Raw genomic sequence first — 16,019 nt, 5'->3', positions numbered from 1 at the left:
TATTGTGTATGGACACTAACAAATCTCTTCTTTTTTTTTTTTCTTTTTCCAGTTCTAGTGGCAATTTTGAGTCTACTGAACTCAGTAGTAGGGTTTTGAGTTGGTCCAAGATCAGCGACAATTATGGATGTGGGAAAGGTGAAGAATAATTTAACCTACATTGAGGAGGGATAAAATATTTCAGATCCGGAGTCAACTACATTTCATCAGCCTTCTTCTCCCATACCATCTATCTTTACTCTCCCATAGCTTAGGAAGTCTTTGCCTTCTAAATTAAATCTTAACCGAAGGGGAAATGGAAATTCTCGGTAACCGCGATGAGCGTGTCAGGGGTAATGTTTTGATTTGGGAGGGAATTAGGTGTCTGTCAAGGTGAACCCTACAAGAACGCTTTGCAGAAGCTCCAACTCTGGTCACTGGAGTGAGTGAAAATTGCTTCTTACTGTTGATTGAAAATTATTAGGTTAAAAAAGTTAATAACATAATAACAGCTGAAATGCCAGCACCATTTGTACCTCATGAACATGCTGATATAATTTATTTTTTCAAAAAGAAGGTGAAAACCTCTCAGAAAATACCTTATGAATAACTTTATGGGTGACCCTACTCCATTAAATGGAATGAACTCAAATGTTGGCTATACCTCAGGAAAATAAGGGCATGTGTTTTGTCACATCCACATGATGGACAAGATGCAAAGTTATTTCCACGGTAGCTGAAACTCTCCAAAACACATTCATTCGAGAAGCTAATATTACTCTAGTTTGGGCTCTGAATCTTGAAGACAACAGAGCGAGACTGAAGGGCAGAGTGCAGTAACTTCACTCCTGCTGGATAACATCCGCTCCGCTAATTGACTACCGGAGTACTAGTCACACTAAATAACATAACCGAGCTCAAAAAACCTTGCAACAGTATTCATTATTGTGCCGCTCCTGTCCAAAGAGACTTTGCCTAGGCAGAAAGTACCCATGGTGAGAGTTAGGAGTAGTTCACACTGTCATCACCACGTAAGAAATTGCATTTGGGTGAGAATCAGATCTGGGGTTACCTGGGATGATGTCTCACGAGCGTGTTTCCATTTCCTGCTTCAGCATCGGTCTGACCACTCACAACAGTCACCACCCACCCCACCGGTGACAGGCCACCCGGTCTGGCCTTCAGACACGGGTGAAGCAATACTTCTACTCTAACATGGCTTCTGGTCCCGTCCCTCCCCCCAGCCTGCTTTAAAGTGAATCCATTGCATGATGTTCACACGGTCTCAGTTTTTGTCTTGTTCTGGGTTTCTTGGCTTTTTAAAGGTAATAAAAGGCGATTGGCAAGAGATGCTTCCAGGCACCTGGTCTGTGCTGATTGATGGGAGTGGGAGTGCGGTGCTTTCGCAGGCAGCGGGGCAGACGACGGCGCGTGGCAGCAGCTCTCCGGCGCTGGGCTGCCGGCCCTGCCGGCACCATCTGCTGCCCGGAGCGGTGGGCTGGGGCGAGGCAGAGGGAGCGGGGGGCTGCGCTGCCGCTGCCTGCTCCTCGGCCCTCGCCCCCAGCTCTCCGACCCACGAGGCCTGTTTGCGGATCAGAAGAGTGACGGTGCGGGGTAGGAGCGCGTGGTGAGCGGGCGTGAGCCTGGCCCGCTGGGCCACAGGAACATTTCCCTGCTCAAACCCACCGAAAAGCACTCCTCTTCGTCCCAGTCTTTGCCGGTTTTGTCTCCCACGCACAGGCTCGGCAGGGGTGGTGCGACACGGAGGGGAACCCAGGCACAGCCGCGCCGGGCTGTACAGGTTCAGTGGCACACGATCCCTTCTAGGGAGACTTTGCAAGCTCTGATAATTAACTGATACCTAATGGCATTATAACACCCCTCTTCAGAGCCCTCCATCAGCTAAACCCGACGCAGCGATGGCAGCGAGCACCTCCGAGGAGTACTTCGGCGTGAGCTGGAGGATTAGGTTGGAGGTGGCAAACGTAGCCCTACCCTGCAGCCCCACTCCCACCGCGCTTTGTGCTTTCTGAGTGAGGTGTTGGAGTCTAACAAGCATCAAAACCGCAGAGTTTTGAGCCAAATCCAAATGTCAGTCGCCCCACTGGGACTATCAGATCTGGATTGTTTATTTCAGTCACTTTTACAGTAGCTACAAAAATCAAATGTTAACATATACACACTGCCATGTAGCTATAGCAATAAACCTAATTAAAAAAAAAAAAGGCGAGGCTTGGCTTGGCCTGGTCTAAAATAGCATAGCGTCACTTAGAAGTAAAAATAGGAGTCCAGCACACTATCTCTAAACTTCCCAAAGTTATTATTTGCCTTGCTTTTACCATGCAATGTCACATTTAATGCCTAAACAGTCTGCGTTTTGCGAGGAGTTATTAGCTGCATCCCCAGCCGCAGTGTCTGTCACAAAGCCTTCACACCTCCGAAAACAAGGCTCATATTTTTTAAGTACCTGCTGCAGTCCAGAGGGCAGAGAGGGAAAAGTGATTTTGGTTTTAATGTACAGAGGGCAGCTCCCACCAAACCTCTTTGGGCCTTTCAGACTTTTAACCTTCAAGATGCTGGTATGGGCACACGGTCTGAAAATAATAGTGTCTTGGGGCTGTATGTACAGGAGTGGAGATTTCTGCAGAAAACATTTGCAGAATTTGTATCAAAGACAGCAGCAAATTTGGAGATGGGGGGCTTGGGGTTGCTTTTTCATTTTCTGAAGGGACTGGAAAGTACATTTTTTAAAGCCATACACTGGCCAGAACTCGAGATGTGAAAGATCTTTGTGCAGTTTAAGTTCACAAACTGAAGGGAGGTGGGCTGGGCACCTAAGGACCTGGCTGGGTGAAGCCACGGCCGTGGGGATAGTGCCAAGTGTGGAGGCAGAGCCCAGCTCCTCCACCCGGCATGACGTGGAGGGTTGCCGATGTGTTGCCGTTTGTCCGCTTCTCCGTGCATTCTTACACCAGCAAGAGCAAGGCCCCTTGCAATGCCAATGGGTGGGGGCTGGTTCCTTGTCTGGGAAGGGGGGACGACAGTAATTCATTTATTTTGGCTGTTTCATAGACATGTTTTGTCATGGCACTGTGGCATCTGTAAATAGCCTCAAATACCAGCACACACTTACTTTACAAACCACATAAGAGAAGACCTAGATGTACAAAAACCACTGACAAGACCAGTAATACCACGCTCAGCACAATATTGCTTAGGGGCAACCCATGCCACCAACCACCCAACAGCCTGCAGTCACTTGCCGGCCTGGCTGTTGTTTTACCAAAGCCAAACCACTTGGTAAAAATAGGACTGCTGGCACGCCCATTCCCCCGGGCTTTTCCTCTCAGACTGCAACATTTTTGGAGCAAGGAGCCGTGATGCATTTAACACAACAGCATCCTGACCTCGGTCCTCAAAATAAAGCCAGATGTGTTATCGGCACGCGCTGAGTGTTGGTGAGCAGCGCTCATCCGCCCGCCCCCGCCGGGGATGTTCGGATGACGGTCAATCCCTCGGTGCCTTTGGATGCAGGTGAACAAGCCCGCTGTGCGGGATCCCAGCCCATAAAGAATTCGGTTCCGTACAGCCTGACTGCAGCGGATGGGTGGCACACAGCTCTCGCCTTCACCCACCCCAAATGCTGTGCTACACACAGGACAGGCACAGCTTCCACACCTCTCCATCATGATGCTGTTCCTTAAAATAAAGTCTGATCAGATGTTCATTATCATTCCCTTTCAGCTAACGATAGTGAGACATGATTTACAGAACATTACCGTTACAAAAATATTATAATAAAGGGAGGTTGGACATTCTATTCTAGCTGCTGGCTCCCTTAGCTCGCCTGCCTCTGCGTGCTGAGGAGCTGTGATGACCTCAAATGAAAAGACACCGGGGCCATTTTTCCTTGCTGCTCTAGCCATCAGGGCCTCACCTCCCCGGGCAGCACTGAATCAGCTCGGCTTTGCCGAAGCGTACTGGGTGTCAGCCTCGAGACCCATGGGATGAAGGCAGGGATGAAGGCAGGGATGCCTGCACGTGTCTATGATGTCCCACGTGCAGCTTAACCGAGGGGGCGGGTGGACGTGGGCAGAAGGTGGGCGTCGTGTATCGCTGCTTCCTATTTTCCAGAAGCAGCTCTCAAAAAGTCTCATCTTCAAAGAGCTCTCTAAAGCTTCTTTGAAAACAAAATGATTAAAGGCTATCTTCCCTCTCATCCAACATCAGACACATCTCGCGCCGCATCCTTGCTTTCACCCCTTATTACGCATGCAGCTTTTCCGCAGCTCCCAGTTTTGCGTCGGGATGGAAGTTACAACCCTGAATTAAAAGCGAAGTTCATTACTGCACATCAAAGTAGGCACCGCGCCTCGGCCAGGCGTGCCCTTTCTTTTATTTATAGGTACGTGGCCGGGCCGGAGAGGGGGTTACAGGGGCTGGGGTGGGGTGGGAGGGGCGGTGCAAGGTATTTACAGAAATCAGCCCCCGCAGGTTTGAAAGGCAAGCTGGAGGCGGGAATGCCCACGGCTGGTGGTGCTGGTGGGGTTTTTCCCTCCAGAATAATCAGTACCCTCAACTGGACTTAAAGGTAGATGGAGATACACTGGGCCATTGCAATTAGGTCTTTAGAGCCATCTTTTATTGTATTTTAATAATAACAATAATAATAAATTATCTATAGTTCTGGTCTGGCCAGAACTATGCTCTGTTTGACACAGGAGCCAAAAGTCTCATTTTTTTTGCCCCACGTGCCCACGGCAGCCGGGATGCTGCACGCTGCCGGTGCCACCACAGCAGCGTCTGCCGGCACCCATGGGCAGGAGGGGCAGGAGGGGCAGGAGGGGAGGGCAGATCCACCTCCTACCCCGGCCAGCTTTTAGGCTGATGCTTTGCCTTCAAATGCTTTTCATATTAGGGGAGCTTAATTTATTTTAGTTTCAGTTTAATTAACAGTTTTGTCACAGCAGGAGGGCTGTTGAAAACAAAGACGCATTTAAAAAAAAAAAAAAAAGCAGGATTTTTGTCAACTTTTCCTTTTTTTTTTGCCATATTGAACGTGAGCCACAAAGCAGTAAAATATTCCGCAGTCTCACACAGCAGCCGCCAAGCTGCATAATAAAAAAGCATGTGAGGAATCTGCTCTATAATGCTAACTAGGTGGCATCCACCACGGCTTTGTAAATAAAACGTGAGGCTCATTTTGCTCAGCTGAGGAAGAGCAGCCCCCCAGGTGGGAGCCTCCTTTTCCGTCCTTCTCCCCTTCGAGTTTCCCTGGGCGGTGGGAGCCCTTAGTCCCTCGCCAGGGGCGAGGGGACAGGAGTGGGTCTTCATCCCACCCACCGGTGAGCAAACCCCACAGAGGCAGCCGTGAGCCCGGCCACGGCCGTCCACCGGCTCGCTTTCCTGGGGTCGCAGTGCCTTCACCTGTCACCGCCCCAGCGGGAAATAAAAGCGACTGGAAGGTGAAAAATGTTAGGAAAACGTAGTAACGCCTCATAAACTTGCCATGAGAGAAGCTTTAAAAGGGGCTTGCTTTACATCGGGTCACTCAGAAATGAAGTGCAATTATTCAGGATGAAATCCGGCTTCTAAATGCAAATGCGCGCGACAGACCATCACCCTTGACGGGGGAAAGGGGCAGCAGCGGGTTTTACGGCGAGGAGCTTTCAGCAGAACAGGGACGAGCCGAGAGGTGAGGAAGAGCCGTTTAATGTGACCTGAATTAGCAGCTATAGATAGTGCTTCCTGCATGTTTTACATTTTCAAATAAAAAGGATCTTCTTGTTTAATGGTTAATAAAAATGATTAGTGCTCCCAGGGCACAGATCCTGACAGATGCAGACTGTGCTGGAGGGACCAGCTACAAGACACAAGAGAAGATGAAACTGATTTTTTTTTTTTTTCCTGTGGAGTACATCTCTACCAGCATTTGCAAGTTAATTTGTAATATAATTATATGTTGCTTCTGTCACAGAAGCGCAGCATGTGTGACGGGCCAGCGGCCCGCCACTGCCACCGGCAGCCTGCGACAGCCCAGCAAACACTCTGCAGTGAAGAAAATCCAACAGCTAAGAGGTTGTGTGTGTGTACACATTATATATATAAAAACACACATTTGTATGTACATATATACACATACATGTCTGCATATATACACACACGCACATATATACACACACATATGTTATATATACACATATAGATACCTATATACATTAATAAATACATATATATATTTAAAAATATGATTTTTTATATATATGTGTGTGTGTGTATATATTTGTGTGATGGATACTGCACAGGAGAGCAAGCTGATTGCCTTGGAGCATATGGTGCTTTAAAGCCACCCAGGCTAACCAGCCAGAAAAGCTTTGCCGTGCCCAGCTCCCCAGTGCAGCACCCAGCATCGCCACTTTCCTAACAAGAATAAAACCTGCCATGCCAGCCTCTTGGCAGCCCTACCACCTCGCTCTGAAAGCTGGGTTGACTTCTCTTTTTTAATTATTTTTTATTTTCATGGCATGCCACATAGAGGATTACGGTCAGTAATAGTTTTCTAAGAAATAAAGTGTATGAAAGTAATTGTTAGAAACAAGCAGCGATAGCAAATGCTTGCAGAGCGGTTGCCATAGTGCAGGAGCACAATTGGAGATTTAATATCATTACTAATGATATTTACTTGGCCTGCAGGAGAGAGTGAGACTTGTGCTCCCTAAATGTCATTTGACTGCTAATATGTCAGCGAGTGCACCCAGCCCGGCCCCAGGGAGGGCCCTGGCGTGACCCGGGGCAGCGCTGCCCGCAGGAAGGCGATGCTGCTGCTCCTGCTCCTGCCCCTGCTCCTGCTCCTGCTCCTCCTGCTCCTGCTCCTCCTGCCCCTGCCCCTGCCCCTGCTGCCCCTGCCCCTGCCGCTGCTGGTGTCCCCCTCCACGGGCCGTGCCCACCCGCCGCCCCGGGGAGCCCACGTTTGGCAGGTGCGGGGGTCCCCGAGGAGCCCCCACACGTGCAGCCACAGTGCCGGGGCTCGGCTCCTCCCTGGCCCCCACGGGGCAGCCGTGGCCAGCGCCCAAACCAAGCCCCAGCCGCCGATGTACTGATGGGTTTCGGCTGAGTTACACAGCCTGCGCGTTCAGGCTTCCTCTCCTGTTGGGCTTCTCCACGGGAGGGGGAGACATATTGCGTTGCTGTAAAGTGAGCCATTTAGTTTATTAAACGCTGTTAAGGGTGCCCTGAGGTCTCTGCACATGTGGGACCATCAAGGCGGAATCGTTATTATTATGGTTCTTATTAGTCATAGTCATTTTCCCAGCGATACGTCTCACGTCCAGATGTCTTCCCATCTATCTCTTAAATTTTGCGATGCCAACGCAAAACTGTTATGAAGACGGACTGGTCCAAGTCCTGCTTCACGCGGTACAGAGGCAGAACATGCGTGCAAAAATAAATATATACATACGTTTTTAAATTAAAAGACAAACGAAAGAAAGGGTCATAGTTGGCTAAAAACGAATTGTGCAGTGCATAAAAGAGACAACAGATTAGAGAAGATAACATTTTAGTTTAAGTGTTCCATCATTATTAATTCATTTGGTGCTCTTTATGATAATACCAATCATTTGGAATTCATTTGGTGTTTATGTGGATGTCATCTCGACTCCTGCAGAAATTCCAAAGTAATTCAGCATTAATGTGCTATTAAAAATTGTTACCAGCCACTACCTTCATTACTTCACCAGCACAGACTAATCTTTCTTCTCCCATTCTCTAAATTCAAATTTCAGTGTTTATTTTGCTTTTATCTTTATTAGGGTTTTAAAATGTAATGCTTCTATTTAAAAATTCTCCTTATGCTACATGAGTGTTGTCTGGTTTTGACAGCATCAAAACTATGCAAATAAAGGAGGGAGTTAATGGTGATTTTTCATTATGTTACTGGCATTTGACTGAAAAATCAACCAAAGAGGTTTCGGCTTATCATTTAAAACAGCGAAGTTACCGAGCTGGTATTTATGTTCACAGCAGATGACACTGAACCAAATCTGTATGAAATACCATCTGCACGGTGTGGAGTTCTTTCTTTTTGGGCACAGTAGATGCCCCCGCACCCCCGAGTCAAGCAGGGAAGGGATGCGGCTGCCCCAGCCCTCCCAGGGGCGCAGGGTACCCAGGGGGGACCGCGGGGACCGAAAGGGCCAAGCCGCCACTGGCAACCCTTTTCTGGCCTCAGCCCCGTGGGTGGAGGAGCATCCTTCTGCTCCCAGCTGGGGAACGCTGGGCCGGTGGCCGCAGTAATGCATAATCTGGGTCCAAGCCCTGGCAATACAGGAAGAAAGGCTGCACTTGCACGTAACATTAAAAAAATAAGCACTGGGAGATTAAATGCAAAAACCTTGCATTAAAAGGGCATTAATTAGGTTTTATAGTCAAGGGCTTGAAGATTAGAAAATGCCAGATAGCTGGGAGTCTGAAAAACATTTAAAAAAAATAAAAAAAGAAAGAAAAATACAAAGGCTGGGTTCACTTCCTAGCTGTGCCTGTCTTGTTGCGCAGCCCTCTGATTACATGATCACATACTATTTTTCCCCTGGACACCAGCTTCTTTTGGACCGCAGGACAACAGCATACAGGGGCAGGGTGAAGCTCGCGCTTGGCAACTCTCGATCTGGCATCTGCAGCTGGACGGCTGGACCGTGCAACCAAATAACACTCTTTCAATGCTGCTGCTTAGCAAAAATTCCTTGTTTGAAATTGCAGACCACCTCAGACCCTTGTGTATGTGAGCAAAGATATAGGGGGTGGGTATTATTCAGCGCTCTGTAGCCCAGAGAAAGTGGAGAATACAACATAAAGCTCACCATCAATCACTTGAAACACACTATAAACGGCAAGCGGGGATGAAGTCCCCCAGGTGACCGATGAAGCGAAGCCCATCAGCACGGTCAGGTCGGTGCCCGGGCAGCAAGGGGTGGGACAAGGGAAACAGCGTGGGCTGGTCACACCGGGACTGACACTAAATACCCCCAGCCGGTGGTAGGAAGGAGCCAGCACCCACCTGGCTCCTGGCCATGGAGGAGGGAGATGCCACCACCATCCCCCGGCACCACCGGGACCCGGCCAGGGCTGAGCATCCTCTGCCACTCACGCCAACCGCGGAGCATAGCTTTACACGGAGAATAAAGCCCATCGCAGAGGAATTTTCCACTTAATCAAAATCCTGTGAAGAATATGAATGCTTATAGGTTAAAGGAACCTGGCAGCTCTTACTTGTCTATCATGTCTTTAAGGATTGCCATTAAGTCATAAACGTGACAAAGATTAAAGAGTTTATTAATGTTATTACAGAGTTGAGATAAAATGCTATGCCTTGCAGGGTCTCTCTCCCTCTCTCACTGTTTAATGAAAACATTTTCATCACTTTCTGAATCTATTATACCAAATATTCATTTCAGGAGTCCTAAGATGATTTTATTTTAATTAGAAAAGATGTAGCAACCACCTGAAAGTAATACAGTTAAAATACCTTGCCACAGTTCCCCTTCTCCCCGCTGCCGGCAGACGAGCATTTCTCCAGCCATGCTGTGGCGGCAGAGTGAGCCCAGGGTGACGGAAGGCGTGCAGGGAAGTTTTGCGGCATGGCAGGACCATCACGCCGGCCCCTCCTGGAGACCCTGCGAGCCAGCAGCACCTCAGCCCAGGCCTTGCAAATGGCTCCATGCATCTCCAAAAGCCACCGCGTTGGCCAAGGTTAACGGGCACTGAGAGCCCCTGCAGCCACAGGTTGGACCGGGGGTACATCCCCAGGGAGCGAGCGAGGGGTGGGAGCATCTTCTGCAGGCACAGGAGACGAAGTAAAGTCCTCACCCGTGGAGAAAAGCAAGAGAAGGAAAAGAAGCTAAAAAAAAAGAAAAGAAAAAGGGAGGTTTGTGGTGGCTTGCAAAAGGAGCATTCTCCTCTGCAAATCTATGGCAACTATTCACAAAACCAGAAGAAAATAAGCAGCCAAAGTCCTTCCTTGGTGTGGCTGCTTTGACTTCAGTGAGCGTTACACCATGGCTGATGTTTAGAGCAGGTCCAGTCTTTGATGATGAAGACTGAAAATCAGCCACTTTCACGCAGCACCTGGACAGTTACATTTTTCTATGTGAGCCTTCCCTTCCAGCTCAAGACTTTTTAACGGTATTCACAATGCAAGCAGCTCACAGACGCTCTTTCTTTTAAACTTTCCAACTAACCCGATTTAATTTGTTAATTTATTCTGTAACCTGATTTACTGTTAATTTATTTTGGTGCATAAGATATCCCAGCTTTAAGTTCCAATTAATTAAAGGGGAGGGCTTAATGTTTTTGCTACGCAATATCTTCATGCCACATTGTATTCCATTTTAACACCGCACTGAAGCATTTCCAAAGTTTATTGCCATTAAGTAATATAAATCCATACATCTGCAAATTAATTTCACGCACACAAAAGATTACTCTTTGCAAATGTACCTTTAAGAGGGGAATATTGGCTATAGCAATCATCACTTGTTGCTTAGCAACAGCCATAGCATCACTTACGGCAGGTTTATCCTAAACAGCAATGTAAAACCCAGGGACGTGGCTATCCACTCCCTGTCGTCCATCCCTGCTAGTGCTGCTCAGACCTGGGTTAAGGGAGCCAGACTTTGCTAATTTTCTTTCTTTTTTGGAGGGGTGTCTGATTTTAGGATTCTTAAGAATGATAAAATAATCCTCAGCCATTAAACTAATTTTAAGCAGCAGTCCAAAGCTTGGTGCCCCATTCCGACCGTGATGGCAATGCCAACGCAAATCAGCGTGAGCACGAATGTCTGTTCAGTTTGTGGCTATGCTACTGCTGGCTCAGCATTTTGCACCAAAAACTTTTTAAAAATTTACACCTAGTTTGTTGCAATCAATTCAAGATTAGAAGAGGGAAATCAGATTATATTAAGACCTTCCTGAGGGTATCCCGAGGCTGTTCTAGTCTTCCTGAAGCCCAGGGAAGCCCCTACAGCCAGAAGCTGTCAGCTCTCATCTCTATTCTTGCAACTAGCCAGCACTGCGACAAATGACCTTTGCAATGGCGCATACATCCCTGCGCCCGCCCGTCCGTCTGTCCGTCCGTCCGCATGGCTGTGCCTCCTCCAGCTCCTCCCCTCGGTGCGCTGCCTGCCAAGCAGCTCTCCGATGCGATGCTCCCGCCCGCCCTTTGCCAACCGTGGGTGCCAGCCAGCTGCTCCCCTTGGCCAAAGAAGTGGCAAGCAAATATTCTAACAGCATCCATTAGCCCTGCCTTTGACGGCTCGTGGAGAGGGGCCCGCAGGCTCGGGCCCGGGTTTTAAAGCCATTATGCCATTATCTGTAGGCACGGCTAATTCACAAAAAATGAATGCAGGGTTTGCAATCAAGGAAAAATTAGCATCTCAGCCAGCAGAGAGGGTGAACATGTGAGCCAGCCAGCACTGCCAGCAACCTTGATTCCGTTTTTGGCAAAGCTGGCCGGCTTGGCAAACACAATGGTAATGAGATAAACTGAAACACCAGGCAACGGGGCTGCTCTTTGAAGTAATTATCCTCCAGGGCAACAAGGAACACGATGAAAAGGTTTTTAGAGACATGGTGTGGATGCACAGGGAACATTATTTGCATTCCTGAAGTCAGCCCTCGATTTGCAAGGCTCAGGTGCGCCGATGCCAAGCAGCCAGAGAAAGGGCAGGAGAGCCCCAGAGCGGGTACAGCAACCAGGTCATACAGCAAGAAGAGGAGCCGTGCAAGGAGCAGCACTACGGGGCAGCACCGCCCCGGCAATGCCGGTGTTAAGCCTTTACTGCTCCTGAGAAATGCCTGTCCGGGCAGCCATGCAGTACCCGCTGTACTGGCCCACAGGCACAGGCTTCACGGCAGACACTTAACTTTCAAAACCAGCTATCCATTTAGGGGGTAGAGCAGTGGACTAGAGACAAGGCGAAGGAAGAAATAACGCACTGTCAAATCTCGTAGTTGGGAACTACAGGTGAGCACCGAGTGGGATTTCATCTGGGGGGCTCTGCAATGCCATGCACACGTGAGAAAAAAACAAAAGGCAAGGCAAGGAAACAGTAATATGTGGCACGGCACGCTCCCTCGATCACTTGTGACTAACCAGGTAAGCGGCTGGCGTTTTTGTATCGGGACACTTGACTCTAAATCTGAGATCTTAAACAAAATTATTTTCAAAGCAACAACATAACAGTTGGCGTCACAAATCCCCAAGCACAAAGTGCCTTGGTGAGTGGGTTTCACTTAGAGAGGCCCGGGGTTAAAGCTGCACCAGCAGCAGATCACCTCTCGCTCCAAGAGCGGGCGGGCGGGCGAGCATCTCCCAGGACCCCACCAGAGGGGACGGGCTGAGAGGGATGCAGGACACGTCCCGCTGCTCCCGGGCTTCCACCACAGGCAGCAGGGCTTGTGTAATACTCTTTTGATACTTATCAGAGTTAAAATCTTTTCCAAAAGAAACACTAAACAGGTGAAAGGTTTATATTTTTTACAATTACTTTTTTGTTTTAATAAAAAGGAACACCTTTGAGCAGAGCAATGCAAAGCTAGGCCTGGACCAAGGACCGGGATGTGCAGGCAGAGCAGGTGATGCAGCTTTTACTCTGCAGTAATTCATTGGACTTCAGAGGCTTGCTTGAGCCACCGCTTGGTGACCCTGTCCCTGCCCGCGGTCCAGAGGAGGGGGCAGACAGCTGCCCAATTCCTGCTGAACCTTAGAAGCTTTTGCTTCTCTCACCCACAGCAGACCTTATCATTTTTTATTTTTTTTTTAACAGAAAGACCATGAAAAGAAAGAACACACGTGAGGACTGGGAGGCGGTGAAAGGCAGAGTGGTGGGGACACATGTGGAGGCAGCAGGACCGGGAGCAGTGTGGTGGGACGGGGGAGAGGGACCCTCAGCCCTGGCCACGGGATGCTGCAGCTTTCCAGTGCCAGCCCTTCCTTCTGCCCACCCCCACACACCCCCACGGGGCTTGTGGTGAAGGAGCTGCAGGCAGAGAACCAGGGTGTGAATCCCAGATGCGCTTCACCAAGTTCCCCCCAAAAAACAAAGAAATTTTTAAGAAAGATGGTGCAAGAACACCTCCTGGGGCGAGCCTGCGGCTCCCGACCAGGCTGGATCCCTGCAAATGGTGGTTTTGGAAAGAAAAGCTCTATTCTAGGCAAAACCCCCACGTTCCCTTCTGCACAGCAAATAGTCCCCGTTAGTACAGAGCCAACCAAGGCAAAAATGTTTATTACAAAGGAGAATTATAAAAGAGGAGTGCCTGAATCTGGAACAAAATGTAAAACAAGGGAAACAAATGTAAAAAGCTCTATAAAAGTTTTAATGGATACTTTCAGATATGGAGTGGCATTTTACTGTGATGTTTTAAATTTTTTCTCTTTCATTTTTCTTTTTTTAGCTTTTAGGCAGACCATTAATCTGAGGGGCTCTTTCCACCCGCAGAGGCGTAACGCTTCAAAGCAGGCACCTACCAGAAGACTGCTGGCAGGCAAAGTGCAGCTGGGGTTGGAGAAGTCGGGGCCCCGGGCTTTGCAGCAAGGGGAGCTCCAGCCCAGCAGGACAGTCTCCCAAATGCCACGCACCCAGCGAGACCCAGCAGCGCCCGAGCCCATGGGAGCTTTGCTGCTGGTTTGAAAGGGAGCAGTAGAGGGGGCCGGTTTGGTGTGGAGGGACAAAGAGCTGGCACAAAATGGAGCGCATACATCTCCTGCCGCTTACAAATGCACGTATATACAGTGAGGCGGTCCTAGCCAGAAGCTTCTCCCATACTTACTTTTTTGATGCCAAGGACCTACTTTCAGGATTTGACTCCAGCCTACGCACTTCCAACACCTTGAAGGTCTCAAACCCTGTGCTTAAATATCTTTGGCCTATTGCTGACCTTTCCAAAGCCCAGGAACAGCCATTTCTTCTTGCTGATGCAGATGCAGGAAATTCTTAACTAAATCCTAACTGAAAGCCAGAAAAGCAGATAAGCAGGCTAATCCTCCAGCCCGTCAGACCCCAGGCTCCCTCGGACCGCAGGGCGAGTCCTTGCTCCGCAGACCAGCTCAGCAGTTTGCTCACCCCTATCTTGACCATGTCGGCGTGTGCTTCTCCAGGGCTGGGGATGAAAGCATCCCCACTTTCCAAAGAGGGAAATATTTTGCTGCCGCTCACTCACTTACTGACATTTGTGGTGCTGGTCTCTGGCTGCTGCTCCCTTCACAAAACACCTTGCAGAAATCTATGGAAAACGCATTCAAAGAAACACACATAGTTCAGGTGGTGGGGGTTGTGTGTATTCTTTAGGTTTTTGGCTACATAAAGCCCTCTCCTCCTCAAAATCCTAATTCTCCCTGGAAATATGTGATGCTACTCAGCCAGGAACAGCACTGCCATTTAGGGATATGTCTACGTTAGTTAATAAGGGCAAATAGTTTCAAATGCAGTAGCACTGTATATGCAAAAAGTATCGATTTTGATGTCTTCAGAGACTCTGCTCTGGTTAAAAGGAAGTCAAAAAGAAAAAAAAATAGAAGCAATTTTATCTAGAATACTGTATTCTGAATACTTTTGTCTGAATTTGGTCTGCTTTCTCAAGAAGGGGTCTGGGAAACCAGTATAGGGGGAAAATGAAATCCCAGCCACTCGCTTATTAATGAAACAGCAACAAACTCATTAAGAGCAGCGATTGCTGCCGAGGGTGCCCCAGTTGCACCAGCTGCTCCGCACAGCAGAGCCCTGCCGGGAGCCCCAATTAGGCTGATGGAGCTCGCCGGGCTGGCGGGGGGCCAGCCTGCCCCGGCAATTTAGAGGACCTGGGCCCATGCGGGACTGTCACAGTGACAGAGACCCCACCTGTACTAAAAACATTAGCGGTCATTGCAAAAGCTGCTGCAGAAGAAACCCGCACTGAAGAACGGCACGGTCAGGAGGGTGAGCGTGCTCAGTGCTTCTCTGCAGTGCTTTTTCGTAACTCACATACACAGACCCCTGTCCCCTCCACCACCAAAGGCTGGAGGTCTTAAATCACCCCTCTTCTCCTTATTTCACACACTCTCAGCTCCCAGGCAGTTCTCCCTAAGCCTGCAGGCAGGATTAAAACAAGTAGCATGAAGAGAGTGATAAAACGATGAAGGTGGTTGAAAATAACCTCACTAAATTAACCCCCTTAGAGGTTAGTTTTGTCCTCTTGCGTTTCAGACTTGCATAGGATCGCTCTTACCGAATCTGCTTATCACGAGAGACCCACGGTCTCTGCAAACACCAGCAATCGCTTGGTTTTCCTGTGCTGCACTTGCCGGAGCCCAGCCCTAACCTGAAGGACAGCCTGGCACAAGCTCAAAAGACAAGTGGGCAACCTTTCAGTTTGGAGTCATCTACAGCCCGTGTCCGAGAAGCTGACAAGTCCTGTTGTGCTGGAGGTGGAAGCCTGAAGGTCAAAAACCCACCCCATGCCCAAGAGTGCAGAAATCATTTCAGAAAAGGGTGAGTGACGTTTAGGACGCGCTGCTCAGAGACGTACATGGGGCGGGGGTCACGCCTGCAGGACAGCCTGACGAGTTCGCCCTGCTCTCCTCAAAGCTGGGAGAAAGGCAATCCTCAGAGGACAAGAATACAACATAGACAGCTCTGTTGTTTCAACAATGTTATTTTCTAAATGCATTTGCTCTACCAAATGGCACTTAAAAGCCTGGCTACGAATGACCATTGTCATTTCTCCCCCAGGGAACTGAACCACTTCATCCTGACACACGTCACCTGCTGAGGCAGCCACAGATGCTATGCCAGAGGCTACACGAAGAACACAGGACCCCCCATACCAGAGTATACCAAGGGTCCAGCCAGCCCAGTTCCCCACCTCTGGCTTTGGTCAAGAGCAGAGGGTAAGAATGTTGGGTCCCTCACCAGGGCTCCCCTGACGAACACTTGCTGCTGCTGGCTTCTAGCAGTCACTCGCAGGCCCTCTTCCATCAACGCTACTGGGTCGATGCTGGGGAAAGG

At 49.0% G+C, this 16,019-nt stretch overlaps 1 protein-coding gene and 1 long non-coding RNA gene across 3 annotated transcripts in view; one reads left to right on the top strand and one right to left on the bottom strand.

Moving 5' to 3' along the window:
* Nucleotides 1-1,286, top strand: part of TMEFF2 (transmembrane protein with EGF like and two follistatin like domains 2) — a 206,508-nt gene extending 205,222 nt beyond the window's left edge. For both annotated transcript variants that reach the window (XM_075028023.1, XM_075028022.1), the window contains exon 11: nucleotides 53-1,286. In XM_075028023.1, coding sequence (XP_074884124.1) covers nucleotides 53-149 — 97 coding nt within the window. In that variant the 3' untranslated portion in view covers nucleotides 150-1,286. The remainder of the gene's footprint in view (nucleotides 1-52) is intronic.
* Nucleotides 1-16,019, bottom strand: part of LOC142031123 (uncharacterized) — a 75,513-nt gene that overhangs the window by 7,746 nt on the left and 51,748 nt on the right. The gene's annotated exons all lie outside the window — the stretch shown is intronic.

Source organism: Buteo buteo, chromosome 5 (genome assembly GCF_964188355.1).
Source record: "Buteo buteo chromosome 5, bButBut1.hap1.1, whole genome shotgun sequence".
In the NCBI taxonomy this organism is placed as follows: Eukaryota; Metazoa; Chordata; class Aves; order Accipitriformes; family Accipitridae; genus Buteo; species Buteo buteo.
Note: the sequence above shows the minus strand (reverse complement) of the source record. Positions and strands in the feature narration are given on the sequence as shown.